General features: G+C 51.9%; 1 protein-coding gene and 1 pseudogene across 1 annotated transcript; both read right to left on the bottom strand.

Annotated features, from left to right (window-relative positions):
- Positions 1 to 4,850: 4,850 nt before the first annotated feature.
- Positions 4,851 to 6,070, bottom strand: LOC123108221 (zinc finger protein ZAT8-like; annotated as a pseudogene).
- A 1,766-nt stretch (positions 6,071 to 7,836) lies between these two features.
- LOC123108220 (zinc finger protein ZAT8) lies at positions 7,837 to 8,672 on the bottom strand. The gene has a single exon (XM_044530051.1). The coding sequence runs from the start codon at positions 8,509 to 8,511 to the stop codon at positions 8,101 to 8,103; it is 411 nt and encodes a 136-aa protein (XP_044385986.1). The 5' UTR covers positions 8,512 to 8,672; the 3' UTR covers positions 7,837 to 8,100.
- Positions 8,673 to 17,212: the final 8,540 nt, after the last annotated feature.

Here is a 17,212-nt window from a genome sequence, read left to right as displayed (position 1 = left end):
CGCAGCTCCGTGCGCTGCCGTGCCCGAGCCGCAGTTGCTCGCTCGACGTCGAAGCCGTGTGCCACCACCACATCCGGTCCCGCCGTGTGTCGCCGTCGCCTGCTGCTGCTCCCAAAGCCCGCAGCTCCGTGCGCTGCCGTGTCGCGTCTCCAAGCCACGCGCCACTGCGCGTCCATGGCCGTTGCGTCTCCAAGCCACGCGCCACTGCGCGTCCACAGCCATCGCGCCGAGCCGCCGTGGCCTCTGCGCCACAACGCAGGTCCTCCACGACCTCCTCGTCTCCGCGACCGCCGCTGCTCGACTCGCTATGCACCGCAGCCGATGCCTTCATGTCTGCCGCGCTCGCCGTGTGCGCCGCAGACGCCGCCGCACGCCACGGCGCCCCTCGAACCTTGTGGCTCTGAATACCAATTGTTGTTGCCGCTCTCTTTCTCCCACTCGCACAAACGAAGGTGGAAGATGGAGCACACAATTTTTCCGGTGCACAAACGCCTCCGCCGCATGAACGGCGCCTCGGCCGCATAAACAGCCTCACTTTACTAGGCACATACACGGGCACGGCAACACACCTCAGCCTAACCAGAGGAGCTCTCTCAGAGCCGACCAGGCGCATATCACGGTCCCGGCGGAGACTACCTCATCTCTGGCTCCTAGACTTGGCTCATACCGGCGCCGCTTCAAGCAGTACATGAGGGGCTTTTTATACCCGATACACACACGCACACATGAGCAGACCACGGCCACACACCGGCCACTAACACACGCACGAATTGATCACCCAGCCACTAACCCCACTCCACAAAGCTAGCTAACAACCTGCATGCATCTAACAAACTCACGCGCGCACACGAGTCGGTCAAGGCACACATAACTAGCTTATCCACACAACCATATGCATGCATTGTCAAGTAATGATTATCCTAACAGGACTGGCTCCGGCGCCCTAGCTGGCATGTGCACCGCCTCTTCTTCCTCCTCCTTAGGCTCTCCACCGATGACCGCCGGCGGCGCGATAGCCGTCCCCCAGTACATTGCGGCACGGCGGTCATTAGGAGCCCAGTAGGTCTTGTACTTGCACCACTTCTTCCTCTGTTTAGGGTCGTCGGAGACGGTCTGATTCATGGCCCACCGAATGATGTCAACTGCCATCGTGCCCTTCGCTGGGTCAGGAATCAGCGTCTTCAGCTCTTCTTTAGTCGCCTTCATGAGCACGGCATTAGATTCGTTCTGCATGTCCAACATGGAGCCGAAGTTCGAGCACACCTCCATGGTGTTCTCGAGCTTGGTCTGGTCACCAGCCGTCCACCCGTGGAAGAAGGCCCTCCAGCCAATACCCCAAGGGAAGGGGTTGGCGTTGGAGCTGGAGCTAGAGCTCATGGTGATGGGGAGGAGGAAGGTTGACAGTGAGAGAAGAGAGGGGGTGGGTAAATAGTGGTGGGTAGGGTGAGTAAATATAGGGGGGATGGAGAGGAGGAGAAGAGTGATAGTCATGCCGGTTTAACTACAAGCTCTTGAATTAGCCATGAACTCTGTGCAATGCCTGACTCCATGACTTGTGTGCAGATCGAGGATAACAATGAGATGGGCACGGAGGTGCTCCCGGCTATTGACAGCAAGGGCAAGCAGCCCCTTCACCCAATGCCCGACGAGGTTGAGCTGTCGCCCACCATCGAGGAAGACCCGAAGACGCCTGAGGGTGGCAATGACGAGGGCATGGAGGAGCCCCCCAGCAACAAGCGCCGCAACTACGGCCACTACCATCAGAAGGATGGCCCAACTCACTTCTGCAAGGTCATCCTTATACCGAAGATTGAGTGCATCAGCATGCCCCTGGACTTCACCAAGCACTTCGTCGCGGTGCCGACGGAGTTCAAGCTCAGGAACAACATCGGCTGCTCCTGGAAGGTGACGGTCAAGCTGATGAATGGCAGGGTGAACCTGGATCAGGGTTGGGCCACCTACGCAGCCGTTCATCGGATCAAGATCAGCTACATGGTGACGTTCAAACTCCTCACTCCCGACACCCTCAAGGTCATCATCTTTGACGACGATAGCATTGAGGTCGTCAACAAGTGCGGGAAGCATGACGAAGTCTTCGCCGCCAAGGAGTAGGGCCGGGCCACCTCTTTCGAGCGTACTATCGAGTCTGCTTTGAACATGTTTATGGTTTATGCGTTGAACTGTTATATCTGTGGTACTGCTTATATCTGAATTATGCTAGTTGATGCTCTGTTTTGCTTATGATGTGTGTTGCCGAAGTGTGGTGGTAACCTCACCAACTAGCCAAAGAGGTTACCACACATCAGGCCTGGCATACAACCAAACACCATGCCTTGGGTTTGTGGACTAACATGCAGACGACCAAACACGACAGTGTGGTTCAGCCCATGCAGGTAAGAGGGCATGCAGGCAACCAAACAACATTCATATGGTGCATTCGAGGCTGCATTTGCATAGCCAGGTTGGGTGGAGAAGTGTATGCAATACGAGTACTCTAGCGCATGGCAACCAAACACGCCCGTTGAGTGCAAGAGCACCGCACACCAGCTCGCTTGCTTTACAGATTTAAAATGACATCAAAAGGGACAGATATCTAGCCAGCACGAATAATAAACGAAATAAATCGAGTAGGTTGCAGTTGACAAGCATGCACGCGTCGGTGCACCGGCCGGAACTGAACTGCCTGCCATTGGCCGGCCGAGGAGAAGCCGCGCGAGCAAGCTTCGCTTGCTTGGTCCGTAGGGAAACGGCAGGGTGCCGTGTGCAGCTGTGCATATGCAGTTGTGACTTGTGATCAGCCAATAAAACGCGCGTGGCCCCTGCGACGCGGCGAATGCAGGTGTGGAGCAGAGCTGTGTACAGGAGTAATAATCCATTGACGACGTAGACGCCCTGGCAAAACCGTGTACAGTACCGGCCGGTTCTCCAGATGAATCCAGGCTAGCCGTCCGTATACGCAAAGTTGTTCCTAGAATGTGATGATAGGCAAAGCCATTGTTGTCCGACGAGTATATTTTTCTTAGAACATGACCGACGATTACGTTGTACAGACCTGGTCTTATTAAAAATATATAAGTATTTAATTAAGCTTCATTTCTTTGCAACAGTATCAACACGCACGGAATGTCTACCGTAAAACGACTTCAAGCTCTGCACTGTGTTTGCGGTCCAAAATTAAAGTTCTACGTTTGTGTTATCACAAACTTGCTTAAGTTTGATCAACTCTATGGAAAGATGTACTAAGATCTACAACACCAAATACACATAATACAAAAGCATATTTCATAAAGAATCTCATGATACTAATTTGATGCTATATATGCTAATGTATTTTTAGAACTGATTAAACTTAAATAAATTTGACTTGGACAAAACCAAAACTTCAATTATTTTGGAACGAGTGTAGTATTTTGCTGAGCAGCAACTAGCTAGGCCGCTTTTACCCAACGCTCCTCATCCTTCGGCCGAAAAGCTGGACGGAGATGGCGTGTGATACACCCTAGTCGATGCTCTTCGTCTCTGACCTCACGGTGGGAAGCAACCTCATCGACCGACATGGCACTCTTCTCTGGCAAGTTGATTCACCGCGGCTAGTTCTTCTCGACAGCGGGGCCATGTCGATGATCGCGCAGGATGCACAGCAGAGTGGATAGGGGAGGGTGATGAGGTGCAATTTTGTGCCATTTGGACTGTGTCGATGTGGTCGGTGATACTGAGGAGGTACACGGATCGAACCGGGATGGAGGTGGTGGCGTGCGATGGCATGCACCATTATCGATATTGCATTTACTCACCATCAAACCTCTGGTCTAGTGGAAGACCATGGCTCTTCGGTTTTGCTCGCGAGCATTTCCACATCTCCACTGCAAACAAAGAGAACCAAGGCAATTCCCCTTAAGCTCGTTATGTTTCGCTGCAGATATCTGATCCGTCTTGGTATCGATGGCGGAATAGGAGGCACGCATGGCGACGATCGCTGGGGAGACGCGCTGAAGTTCGCCAGACGAAGATGGTGGTGACCAGGGAGTTGGCCGATCTAGAGGAGGCACGGCTGTCTCCTACAACTAGGCCAAAAAACCTATAGATATCGTGCTTTGAGCTATGAAGGAGGCGGAATTAGCGGATCTGGTCCCGCGGTGGAAGTGGGCGATATACAGATCTCGTGTTCGGGCACCACCTATCCTGAAGGTGGATGTGGTGGTTGTGGCGATGGCGCTACCATCACCGAGGATGCGGGGGATGCCGATTGTGCTGGAAACGACGAGGAAGCAAGACCGAGGAGGAAGAAGGGGATATGGGAGATCCTGGAGCTGCCTCGGTGTTCCAAACTATCCCCACGCCGCTCTGCAAGGATCCTTGCCCTCATCCTCAACTCCGGTGAGCAAACGAATCAGTCTACTGTCAATGTTCAGACGTTCTCAAGTTGTGAAGGAAGTTTATATTGCAGAATTTTACAAACGGAGGCTTCGTAGTGGACTTATCATATCTACAATGGCGGTGAACACTCCAGGTAGACCTGAAGAAAGATGTCTCGGAAGTTGCTGATGAATTTAAACATCTACCATAGGGCAAATATAGTGGCTCACGAGATTGCAGAGTTTAGTTTTGATAATAGGTCTAATGATATGCTTCTTAATACTGCTCCGCCCGCGTGGCAAATTTTGTAATGAATGATTGTATGAAGGTTTTAATAAGTTAATTAACATATGGTGGGGTTTTCACACAAAAAAACCATGGCGGTGAACAACAGCATATTCATGGAAGACCAATCTGAGTGCAAGAATCCGTCAATTGCATTGAGAGCAAACGAATGTGTCTTCATTTATACTACAAGTGTATGTAAACCTCTCGTCCATCGGTTAAAAAAAGGTACCGATCCAAAGCAAATATGCAGCAAGAACGGGAACGCTAACCAGCAAAACGTACTCAATACAACGTTGAACAATAATGAACCTATCTGATTCTAAACACATGTAGAAACAAGTCCTGAACTAACAAGCATTGAGATCCAACTAGCAGGCCAGACGAACAGCTCGAGCAAGACAGGTAGCTGGTCGGCGGCGGCCTGGTGCCCCGCCTCCTGATCCGACAGCGCGACCCACCGGTCGAGCGCCATCTCCTCGCGGTGCCGACGCATGTGGCCGCCGAGAGCCTGGCCCGTCCATAGTAGCCGGAAACAGGGAACGGTAGGCCGTCCCTCGATCCCGATTCATTGTCCCAGAATCGGATTCGGGAACGAGGTCGGATTCGGTACGATTCAATGGAGATTCGGCGTCCCCACAGCCTGCTCCTCGATTCAGGTTCGAGGATCCAACAGCCAAAACGCGAGGCATAATTTACTCACGCTGTCGTTCATTTTCTCAAGGACTCCTCTTTCTTCCTCCAGTCCATTAATTGCAAGTGATCCATTAACATCAAGGAATGCTGACCGTCAAGGAGTCGTCGTTCTTCAGGAACTGCGTTCCTCGACCCATGGTACCGTACCGGGTTCATCGTACCCAAACGAATTGGATCGCGTCCCTGCTATAAAAAAATCGTTCGAGAGATGTATACCCTCGTTGTACCCTATTTTTTTCAATCACCGACTCTCGTCCCTCGTTCCCGTTCCTCGTTCCCACCGTACCGGAAACATGGCAACTATGGGCCCGTCTCGAAGCCCAGCCCGCAGATGTGCCAGTCGTGCTGCTGCCTGTGCCTGTCCTCGCGCCTTTGCCACTCCCGGATGGCCCTGGCGGCGCCGACGCCGAGCTCCAGCCCGTGCCGACCCCGGTGGTGGGTGGTCCGGTGCGCCCGCCCAGCGCCTGGAACGTCTCGAAGGCCCGGCCGCACGTCTTGCAGACGAACTCCCCCTCCCCCGACATCGCCACCACCCTCCCCCGCCGTGTCCTCTTCTTTGCCGCCGGCGCACCGGTGCCAGAGTCGTCCGAGTCGTGGTCGACACCGAGGAGTCCGTGCTCAGGGACAGCGCCAGCGAAACAATCGGCTCCTCCTCCCTCGCGCGCTTCATCCCCGCTCCCATGGAGATGAATTTGCTGCTCCTCTTGATGATCTGCTGGATTTTGGTTGATGCTCTTTTCTTTTGCGTTGCTGTAGTTCCGCGAGAGGCTGCCGCACTTATATATAGGTTGTGTAGCTGGCATGCGTGTTGCTGCCGGGGGAGCTTACGTGTGTGCCAACTTGGCCTACCTCTGGCGTCTGCGGAAGCCACCACGACGTTCGCGACGTGACGGATTGGATCGAACTCCATCGGGATACAGTATTAATAATATGGCAGATAGCTCCAATGGATATTTCCGTCGTGCGTAGCGCGGCCGACCGGCTGCGGGCCTGCGGCCAAACGTGTGGTGCGGAGTGGCGTCAGCTGTCACGCCACAAGACGCGCCGCTGCTCGGCCGCCGGGACTAATCCATTAACCAGAGCGAATAATTTAGTCGGTGTTGGCCGGCGGCGCGAGCGTGAGGATCGAACGGAAGGGTCTGGAACATTCCAGGGCCTGGGAAAAGATCTTTGACCGAGCAGGATACTTCAGACTTGTGAAGGCTACGTATGTACTTCCTTTTTGCAGGAATACGCTACTGTACGTGCGTGTTTCACATGTATACGAGTCTGCAAGTACCTTCTCTATATTTCTATAGAAGAGAGAAATGGTATAGGTGAAATGTCGTCATGACATATGGTATGATCTTGGCTCTCTTCTCTCGAAAGAGGCTTTCATGCTATAATTTTCGAGCTACATAAGTTCATCTTATTGGAGTATTTGTGAGAGAGAAATAAAAACGTATCGAACCAGCCTCAATTTTCATTGTCGATGTTCTTTTAGGAAAACCATAGGGGATTTATCCTGATTTTATGTTTACTTTATTGATTTTCAAGCTTATAGGAACAAAAGTACAACAACACTCTGCTGCAGTGGCTGAAGTTAGAGCAATAATAAAAGCTAACAAATGCCTTCAAAAATTCGAAGAATTGAAGAAGGAGAGGAAGCTCGGCGAAAAGCCCTTGCCCACAATTGTCGATGTTTGTTGCGATAAAAGAGGAGTTGTTGATTGATTAACTGTACCTTGTCTCTCTACTTCCCTCGAATAGATGAAGGCCCCGACAAGTGGCCCAACGAATTCACCCCCTAGTACCTCAAAGGGGAGTCCATCCTCTCTCAAGCAAATGATGGCGCCGACAAGTGGGCCAGCAAATTGACCTTGTAGTACCTCCAAATGGGAGTTGGTGATCGCGTCTCATCCATCCTCTCTCAAACAAATGTTGGCGCCCACAAGTAAGTCAGTGATTCAACTCATTTCCTTACTTGCCTCGTTAGACCTAAGCACGCTTTTAAATCAAAATCATGCTCTCCCAAACATATATCAACACAAATGCTTCCTTGCTACGTTATCTCTACATACCACGTACTATGCCTCTCGACATGAATACTGATGATCCAAATATTGGGTGCTCGAAACACAGAGCTCTCCCTACACATAATCACCACATTCCGGATCTACAACGTGATAATCGGCCCACAACTCTCATTTCTCGCAACAAACTCACCGCTCCATACAACTTTTTTAGGTTTGTACATACATATTTTTTGCAGGGGAGATTCATAGACACGTAACCATCGAGATAACCATGGCCGAAAACCATCTTGATGTATGATCACTTCCGCCCTGCGACACAACTGCTGTCTATTTTATGCTCCCTTTTCTCTTTGCCAACAATTCTTTTTTCTGCTTTTTACATATGACCTAGAGTTTTATTATACTAAAAATAATTGTGTGTGTCAACGAGACCCGGCCTGCCTCCTTTTCAAAGAAAAAAAAATCCGTGTGAGGGAGATCGTCATGGATTAACTCAACTCGTAGTCGATTCAAGTAGAACAAAATAAATGTATGAATCAATAAAGTATAGATAATACCAGTAAACAGTAATGAACGAATGAATGAGTCCTAAAATATGTACACATATATACGTAATAACATGAGCGAGCAGACCAGCTATTGTGCAGCAAATGTACAAACCAAATCGTGCACATAGGTGATCCTGTAAATCTGGACTTGAACTAGATATGCCTCGCTATTGAACTTGAGAGAAATCGGTGATGCAGTGCTAGACGAAGAGCTGGAGCAGAACGGGCGGCGCCTGCGCCGTGGTGGCGGCCTCCTGCTCGCGGTGCCGGCGCATGTGGCCGCCGAGCGCCTGGCCCATCTCGAACTCCAGCCCGCAGACGTGGCACTGGTGCGCCTGCTTCTGGTCCGTGGTCTTCTTGGTCCCCGGCTGATCAGACCCGGCAGCGAGGCCAAGCGCGAGCCCGTTGTGGCCGCGCAGGTGGCTGGTCCGGTGGCCGCCCAGCGCCTGGAACGACGGGAAGGCGCGGCTGCACGTCTTGCACACGAACTCGCCGGCAGCGACGCCGCGGCGCTGCTTCTTGGTGCGGTCGGCCATGGCGCCGAGGGAGAGCGAGAGGGACAAGGGCTCCTCCTGGGCCTGATCTCTGCAGTGCTTCATCGAGGAAACCATCGGCACGGGGCTAGCCAGGCAGCTAGCTAGTCCGGTATGGGCTGCTCGACGAGAGCTGGTGTGTCTGTGCGATCCGCGGAACGATGGAGGAGATGGGAGATGGATTCAGTCAGTCGGAAGAGCTCGGAATTGTGTCTCGTGGATGTGTGGTTGTGTTCCGTGGATTGTTGGCCTTTTATACTAGAGGGATGGAGTACTCGTACTCGCAGGTGGTAGCAGCCAAGCGCGTTCTCACGTGTACACCACGTCGTTGTTGACATCTGGGGGGTTTCGGACGTGGAGCCAGTCGCGATCGGCGTCCACCCGGCTAAAGTGCGTGTTTGAAAAGGCCGAACTTTCTCTTCTTTTTTTTTTTTGAAGGACGAACTTTCTCTTCTCTTCTCGTGCTTCAGTTGAGAGCAATTGTTAGCTTGCTCCCCAGGCAGCGCACACGCGGTTGGACGTACGGAAGGGCCCGCGAAAGGGGACGGAAGCTTAGAGCATATCCAACAAAAGATGTAAAATTATAGATGTAAAACAGAAGACATCAAAAATTACATCATTAAAAAATGCTTCTTACTTTTTCATTTTTGATATCTTTTGTTAGTGGGCGGCGGCCGAATCGGGACGGCGGCAGCACGACGCGATTCGGGGCGGCGGCGTCAGGTCAGCGGCGGCGGCGCGTGGGGGGGCACGGAGGAGCGTCATAGGGGCTGCGGGGGTGGTGAATTGGGACGACGGCAACGCGAATCGGGGCGGCGGTAGCGGCAAAGGAGCAACGTTTCGAGGCGGAGAGAAGAGGAGGAGCAGCGTATGGGAGGCGGAGGAGCGTCGGAGGGGCGGCAGGAGCTCAGCGTTGCGGGCAACCGGCTTCGCACGGCGGGAAGAACGGCGGAGGCGGGCAGGCGGATGGGCGGCGTGGCATGCATCTCCTACCTCCGTCGATGGGTCTTGGCTAGGAACAAGCGTAGCCTGTCCACGACCACGCCATGGAAGCCATTACAGTAACCCGACCTCCGGAGAAGCTTTGATTCGAAGCGGCGGCCGAAATTGAATCGGCTGCTGCGGGGACAGCCGTCCCTACTCCGGCGAGGCAGGCAAAGGGGGACAGGCGGGCGATAGCGGAGGTGATTTTGGGTAAAATCGGCCGGCGGCAGAGTTGGGCGGGCGGCGCGTGGAGGCACGGAAGCCAACTGAAGGCAGTTGGGCGGGCGGCGCGTGGGCGCACGGAAGCCAACTGAAGGCAGTTGGGCGGGCGGCGGGCGATCGCCCGTAAGCCAATTGAAGGCGGTTGGACGGTTGACACGCGGCTGGCGTTTTTACATCTTCAGCAGGTGTAGATGCAAATTTGCATAGTGAAGTATTGCATTTTACATCTCTGAAAAATGCATCTACATTATCTATTGGAGTTAATCTTAATTATTTAGCGAGCTCACGGTGTTACGCAGAGGGCAATAAAAAGAAAGCGTTGGTGAACTGCGGGACCCAAACATAGGTTGTTGCACCCGTGAACGTTGATCTGACAGGCTAGTCGACGACGAGTCTTGCGCCAGAAGAACTCACACGTTTACACATTTCCGATTTTGGCTCTCCTCCAGTTCTCTAGTCCGAAAATAGCTTGCCGCGTTCATCTAAATCCCTGCGCCACGGCAATGGAATTTCTCCGTGGAGGTACATGCACCACGCGCTCGACCGATCGTCAATGTGCATTTACAGTCGTACGCGTGTGCGTGTGTCCGGTTCTTCTGAATTTCGAACTAGCTAACCTCAATACGGACTGATTAGTTCTTCTTCTGCACGACAAACCATGACCATGTGGAGACCCGAGAAACCGATAGCGACCACGCCGATCCAAGTCGTCAAGTTCCTCATATCCGCGTCCATGCATGCATAATGAATTTATTCACCATCTTGTCACCGAGGCCCTCCCTTTCTTTCTCTTCCCTTCCTATCCACATTCATCTCTACAACAATGTGTCAAAGTCTTAGGCATCTCCAAGATAGACCCATAGACCTCTCGCAGTCGTTCGGACTGTTCGGACCACGGAAGCCATCCAATGCGGTCTTGTATCGATCCGCGGAGCGGTCCATACACGATTTGTATCGCAAAATGGAGACAAAAGTGGAGGAGCTTTGCAGGAGTTCGGACATGCGAAACGTACGAATTCGACACCCAAGCGCACCCAAACCCTTCACGGACCCCGCGACTTCATTCTTCTCATTTTCTCTCCTTTCTTCCTCCTCTGTTGCCGTTGCTGCCGCTCCACCACCCCGGGCATCACACCACACCCAAGCCAGAAATCTGCGTCTTCGTCACCTCCGGCGATCCAGCAGGGCTCCCCAACGCTTCTTCTTCATCTCCGTTCAACCCCGTGTCCTTCGACGGTCCCGCCAGGTACCATCCTCTACCATGCCCGGCAATTGCTCGATGAATCGCTGGAGTTGAAAACGGTTGTCCCTTCTTGTTTGTAGCAATGGATTCTGATTTGGAGTACATATACGCCGTATGTTGAGTCCTCTAACGCTCGTTAGACGAGGAGGAGTACTCCGATGAGACGTCAATGATGTAGGCGGTCCTTGAAGACGCGGAGCATGCGGAAGAGCATGTTATCAATTTCAAGGGCTCGATCAACGGTCATTGAGTGCTCTACCGGAACAGGGCGCGGAGGCATTTGACACTAATGCCCAACTACTTTGCCCACGACGCACTATTTTCGCTGACCATTTTCGCCGGGACTTTTGGATGCGCAAAACTGTCTTCGGTCGTTTGTACCATAACGTCAGGTCCTATGTTGACTATTTCATCCTGAAGAAGGACGTCGTAAGAACGATTGGCTTTTCGGGTTATCTGAAGTACACGACGGCATTCCAGATGCTTGCATATGGCACAACCGCTGATTCGTGGGACGACCATCTACGGATGTCTGAGAGCGCATGCGGAGATGCCATGGCCAGGTTTGTAACTGTTGTGGTCGAGGTGTTTGGATATCAGGACCTGAGAGAACCAACTGCGGCAAATACCGAGAGGCTCTTGGCTATCTCAGAAGCATGAGGGTGACCAGGTTTTCTCGGATCTCTTGACTTCATGCATTGGAAATGGAAGAACCGTCTGAAGGCTTTACAAGGGCAATATTATGGTCATGTTAAGAATCCCACCATCATTCTTGAAGCAGTTGCATCACATGATCTTTGGATTTGGCATGCTTTCTTTGGGATGCCTGGGTCTCACAATTACATCAATGTGCTGCAACGATCGCCGGTGTTTCTGAGGCTGACTGAAGGAAAAGCTCCTCCTTGCCACTATACTGTCAATGGACATGAGTACAACATGGCCTACTATCTGGTTGAAGGTATCTCTCCTCCATGGGCTACCTTTGGTAGCAGCATCTCAAACCCGGTTAGCCACAAAAACACTCACTTTACCAAAAGACAAGAAGCAGCTAGAAAGGATGTCGAGGGGCATTTGGAGTTCTTTAGGTCCGTTTTGCAGTTGTTTGTGGACCTGCAAAACAATGGGATCCACAGACCTTGTCGTAGGTGATGACATGTTATGTGATCATGCACAACATGCTTCTCGAGGATGAGGGTGACGATGTTGCCGCAGCTCTAGAATTTGAGAACATGGGTGATCCTATCCAACTTTCGGACCAGTATCCGGCCATATTTGAGGAGTTTATTCAAATGTATCAATAAATTCGGCATCGACTGTCGGTGTCAAAATCGGCGGATCTCGGGTAGGGGGTCCTGAACTGTGCGTCTAGGCCGGATGGTAACAGGAGGCAAGGGACACGAAGTTTTACCCAGGTTCGGGCCCTCTCGATGGAGGTAAAACCCTACGTCCTGCTTGATTAATATTGATGATATGGGTAGTACAAGAGTAGATCTACCACGAGATCGGAGAGGCTAAACCCTAGAAGCTAGCCTATGGTATGATTGTTGTTGCGTATGTTGTCCTACGGACTAAGACCCTCCGGTTTATATAGACATCGGAGAGGGTTAGGGTTACACAAAGTCGGTTACAATGGTAGGAGATCTGCATATCCGTATCGCCAAGCTTGCCTTCCACGCCAAGGAAAGTCCCTTCCGGACACGGGACGGAGTCTTCAATCTTGTATCTTCATAGTCAAGGAGTCCGGCTGAAGGTATAGTCCGGCCATCCGGACACCCCCTAATCCAGGACTCCCTCAGTAGCCCCTGAACTAGGCTTCAATGACGACGAGTCCGGCGCGCAGATTGTCTTTGGCATTGCAAGGCGGGTTCCTCCTCCAAGTACTTCATAGAAGATTTTGAACACAAAGATAGTGTCCGGCTCTGCAAAATAAGTTTCCACATATTGCCATAGAGAGAATAACATTTACACAAATCTAATCTGCTGACGTATTCCATAGTGTGACACACCATGGCCAAGCCTTTATCCGAGTCGTTTCATTATCCCACCTCAGCGCGTCATGCGAGGCGGTTTCCTTAGCACGTCTTGTTAAAGCAGAGATCGTGTCCCCTTATTCCGGAATTCTCATCAATACGGGCGTGGGTAACCCAGCCGCTTCTAGGACTCCTAGATTATAGGCAAGTCCAAACGGACATGGAGAGGACGCTTGATATTCACCCTCTTTATAAAGGGACAAGGCTTTTATTTTTCCCTCCCGTGCTCAATCGAATCCTTCCCCCACCTCAAGCTCAAGCGCCCAAAGTTCAAGTCAGGTGCTCCGAACCTTCAGTCATGTCCGGATCTATCCTTCAAGGCCGATGGGTGCCTTCCTCCGTCACGGAAGAAGACATCAAAAAGTTGAGGGAGGCCAGATATCTGACCGCCGAGATTTTGCATCGGCTGCCTCCCCGAGGGCAGACCGTCCCCGCCGCCGAACCCAACGAGAACGGCGTGTTCGTCTCCCACTTCCTCCGAGGTCTAGGCTTGCTCTGGATCCTTTCGTCAGGGGTTTGATGTTTTACTACGGGCTAGACTTCCATGATCTAGCTCCAGACTCCTTTCTTCATATCACGACATTTATTGTCGTGTGCGAGGCCTTCCTCCGGGTTACCCCTCACTTTGGCCTATGGCTCAAGACCTTTGAAGTAAAGCCGAAGATGATCGAGGGGCAACATGCAGCGTGTGGAGGTGCCTCAATACACAAGATGACGGGAGCTCCATGGGCCAAAGGTTCCATCCCAGAGGTGTCTGAATTGTGGCAACAGGAGTGGTTCTACATCACGGCTCCTAGAAGCGCCAAGTGGGCGGCCGCCCCTGTTTTCCGCTCGGGCCCTCCACCACAACTGATGTCATGGATCAGTAGAGGTCTGAGCTGGGGTCCAGCCAAGGACGTGCCTATACTGCAAAGCCGCATTCGAGATCTCTTCAATGGAGATTTCAGTTTGGTTGCGGTAATACAAGTTATGCTGGTTTGTCAAGCCCAGCCTTGCAAGCGCCGGCCTCTTCGCCTGTGGGAGTTCAATCCCGACGGACCGCGTGTCATTCAAAATTTTCTCGGCCTGACGCACGAGGAGATGTACAAGTCATTCTTCGGACCTCAGGTGGAGTGTCCGGAAATCATCGAGGACGTGGGCCTGAGTAGTAACCGCGCCGCCGAATAGGTAAGGCATCTTTTGGCCGAACATACTATCTCTCCTTTGTTACGAAGTTATTTCCGAGAGCTCGCTTTTTGACCAGGACTGGCTAACAAAGGTGAAGTTGATTCGTTGTTCGGCCCCCCTCCCCGAGGGTTTGGAAAATCCGGTATTGGAAAATATGCTCCAGACCGCACCTTGCCCGGAGCCCTTGAAGGAAGATACTGTGGAGGATAATAAGGGCGGACGCGGGCCCCCAACGCTGCCCATTCTAACCGAGGGAGCGAGCGTCTCCATGAAGGAAGACGACCAGAAGAGGAAAATGACTGCGCCCGGGGATTCGGAAGCTGAAGCTTCCAAACGGGAGAAGAAGTCTTCCACAGAGGGTCCTACCTTGGGGGGCGCTGTTGCCGCACAAGTCCGCGGGGGGATCAATTCTCCCGCGAGTCGTAAGTGACTCGAAATACTTTAATAGTATAGATATGCCATCTTTTTCTTCTGAGAAAATAACCACCGCATATGTCCTTGCAGTTTGGGCCTTAATTAGACCCTCTCAAATGAGCTCGTCTTCGGGGGATCTTCTTCCAGAGATGATGGAGAGCGAAACGCCTCCTCCGGACTCCTCTGCTCCGGAAGCAGGCGACCCTGAAGTGTCGTCGCGGAGGGCCTCTCCGAGTCCGGTGAGGCCAGAAGATAATCCCATTGACCCCTGAAGCTCCCCGTGTCTGGCTCCCGAAGAGAGCAGACAAAAGAGTCCGGCACCGTCTAGTGTGCGATCGGATGTTCTGAGGGAGTTGGTGGGGCGAGCGGCCATCTCAGATGAACACCGTGTGCTGATGAATACGGTGATGGAGAGAATATCATCCGCCGAAAGCGGATTGCATGAAGCTTTTATGAGTCTACTGACAGGCTTTGAGGTACGTAAAAGAATGTATGATAGTCCTGCACATGCTAGGTGTGCCCTGTGTAGATAGTAGCCCCTGAGACTCTGGTTGTCGTCGGAAACGACGACGAACAGAGGATCATATTCCCAGGTAATAACCATACTGCCTTTATGTCCAGGTGATGGAAGCTCCGGTGGCTAGCCGGACTAGCGAGTTTGCCCATTTAGAACGGCAGTTGGATGCGGCAGACGCCAACATCGAGCTTGTTAACAAAAGGCTTGACGAGGCACAGGGTAATGCGGCTGCTTGGAAGGCGGCCGAAGAGTTGCAAGCCGAGAAGGCCGCGCATGGCAAGATCCGAGACAAGATGGCCATAGAATTAAAAGCCGCCGCCGACCGTTGCCGGGTTCTTGAAAAGGAAAATCAAGAGAAGGCATCGGACCTTGAGAAGGCTGCTGCGATGAAAAAAGACCTCCGCTCTGCTATGAGGGCAAAGAAGGATGAGCTGCGGGAAGCCGTGGATATTGTAGCTGGGAAATCCTTTATGTTGCGGAGGAAGTTCAGAGATCCACAATATGCCCCTTTGGATCGGCTGTGGAGTTCGGAGGATGTGTATATGGATTTGGCGGTGAGCGCTGCCGATGCGGCCAAGTACTTCCAGGGTCAGACGGACCATGAAGTAGACCAGTTGTTTTGGAGACAATTCCATTCTCCCGAGCGTCCACTTTCATTGACTGACCAATTAGCCGAATGGGCCGAACTAAATAGGTTGTTCGTACTCTCCATGAGGTCTGTTGTGGATCAGTTATGGCCGGAAAGGTCAAAACCGAACAGCTATTTCAGCTTGGTGCAGCAGTTCCTTGACGTGGTGCCGTGCATTAATGCGATGAAGAGGTCGGCGTGCATAGAGGGTGCACGGATGGCCTTTGCCCGTGTTAAGGCATACTGGGCGGAGATGGATGCTGCCAATGTTGCAGCGCAGGATTCGGCTATAGGTCGAAAGGCTGCTGAGCACTACTTTGAAGAAGTTCTTGAGGGTGCCCGTTTGATAAAGACCCAGTGCTCAAAAAATATTATGTTTGAGTGATACGTAATCTCATTGTAAGCGAAATGCTTTTATAAATTTTTATAAGGCTATTTTTATACTTTTTCCTGAAAGTAATATGATGCCTCCTGGGCGGCTGTTTATGTATACATGTGTATAACCTGAAAGATTGCAGTCGTCGGCTTCAACCCCCACGCATATAATGCGGAGGTGCTCGCAGAAACACGCGTTCACACTTTAACCCAACGTCTTGGTCCTATTAAGGAGGTGACAGCGGAGCGAGCGAGGCAACCGGACTATAATGCTTTAGCACTTTCACTTAGCCATAGGAGTTTGACAGTGGGGCTACTAGATAGCCCCTGGTGGCTCCGCACTCTCCCGATTCCGGGGTGCGTACATGCCTGGCCGGTAAACGGCCCTTCGTTAAGGCGGAGGAATTTTAACATTCCCACAGGTCATCGAGTGGTTGACCAGTCTCACGCTATATCATGACATTCAGTTTTCGGCTTTCTCTACTGAGATGCTCGTCCGGATGAATCAGGGCACAATCGCAGTAGTTCTCCTGGTGCTACCTTAGCCGGTAAAGCGGAACATAAGGCACCAAAACACAGGAGCCGGGCAAACCCAACATTTAACCAAAGACAATGATTCGGAGCTGATGCATATAGGGCCAAACTCGCGACGTCGAACACTCCCTAAGGTATTCGGTCTTTGTGGTATAAATCGGGCCTAAATAATGGCCTTTGTCAGAAGCCCCTTGTGTCCAGGTACGTGCATTGTTCTGGCGTGGCCACATGCCAAGACGTCAGCATCCTTCTCAACGGTGGATATGTATCAACAAGAGACAGTAAAAAAAGGTTTACGCAGGGTCTTAATCTAAAAAGAATCCTTGGAGCGAGTCCCTGCTGCACGTCTGCGCCTGTGTCTCCATTGTGCCATATCCTGGACGGGTGTAGCACGATGATCGTTTGTAAAAGAGAGGAATTTAGGTGAACAAGTTGTCATGCAAAAAGGATAGTTTGTTAAAGAAACCATGTATAATTCAAGATGAGAAGAAATTGCCACTCGTCTGCGCGTGTTGAGCCCCTTGTATTGACAAATAGGGGTGTGACCATTTATTCGATATAAGTAGCAGCGCCGGACTCGATTAGTTGTATCTGAGGTCTTGACGACCTATTGGATGCTTTCGCTTGTCCGGGCGCCTTTAGTGTGCGGCTGCCAAGGCAAACTC

This window comes from Triticum aestivum, chromosome 5A (genome assembly GCF_018294505.1).
Source record: "Triticum aestivum cultivar Chinese Spring chromosome 5A, IWGSC CS RefSeq v2.1, whole genome shotgun sequence".
Classification (NCBI taxonomy): domain Eukaryota; kingdom Viridiplantae; phylum Streptophyta; class Magnoliopsida; order Poales; family Poaceae; genus Triticum; species Triticum aestivum.
The sequence above is the reverse complement of the archived record's forward strand: the minus strand, read 5'-3'. Positions and strand labels throughout refer to the sequence as shown.

Coding starts and splice junctions, on each gene's coding strand:
- LOC123108220 (XM_044530051.1), bottom strand. CDS start 8,511: ATGGTTTCCTCGATGAAGCACTGCAGAGATCAGGCCCAGGAGGAGCCC.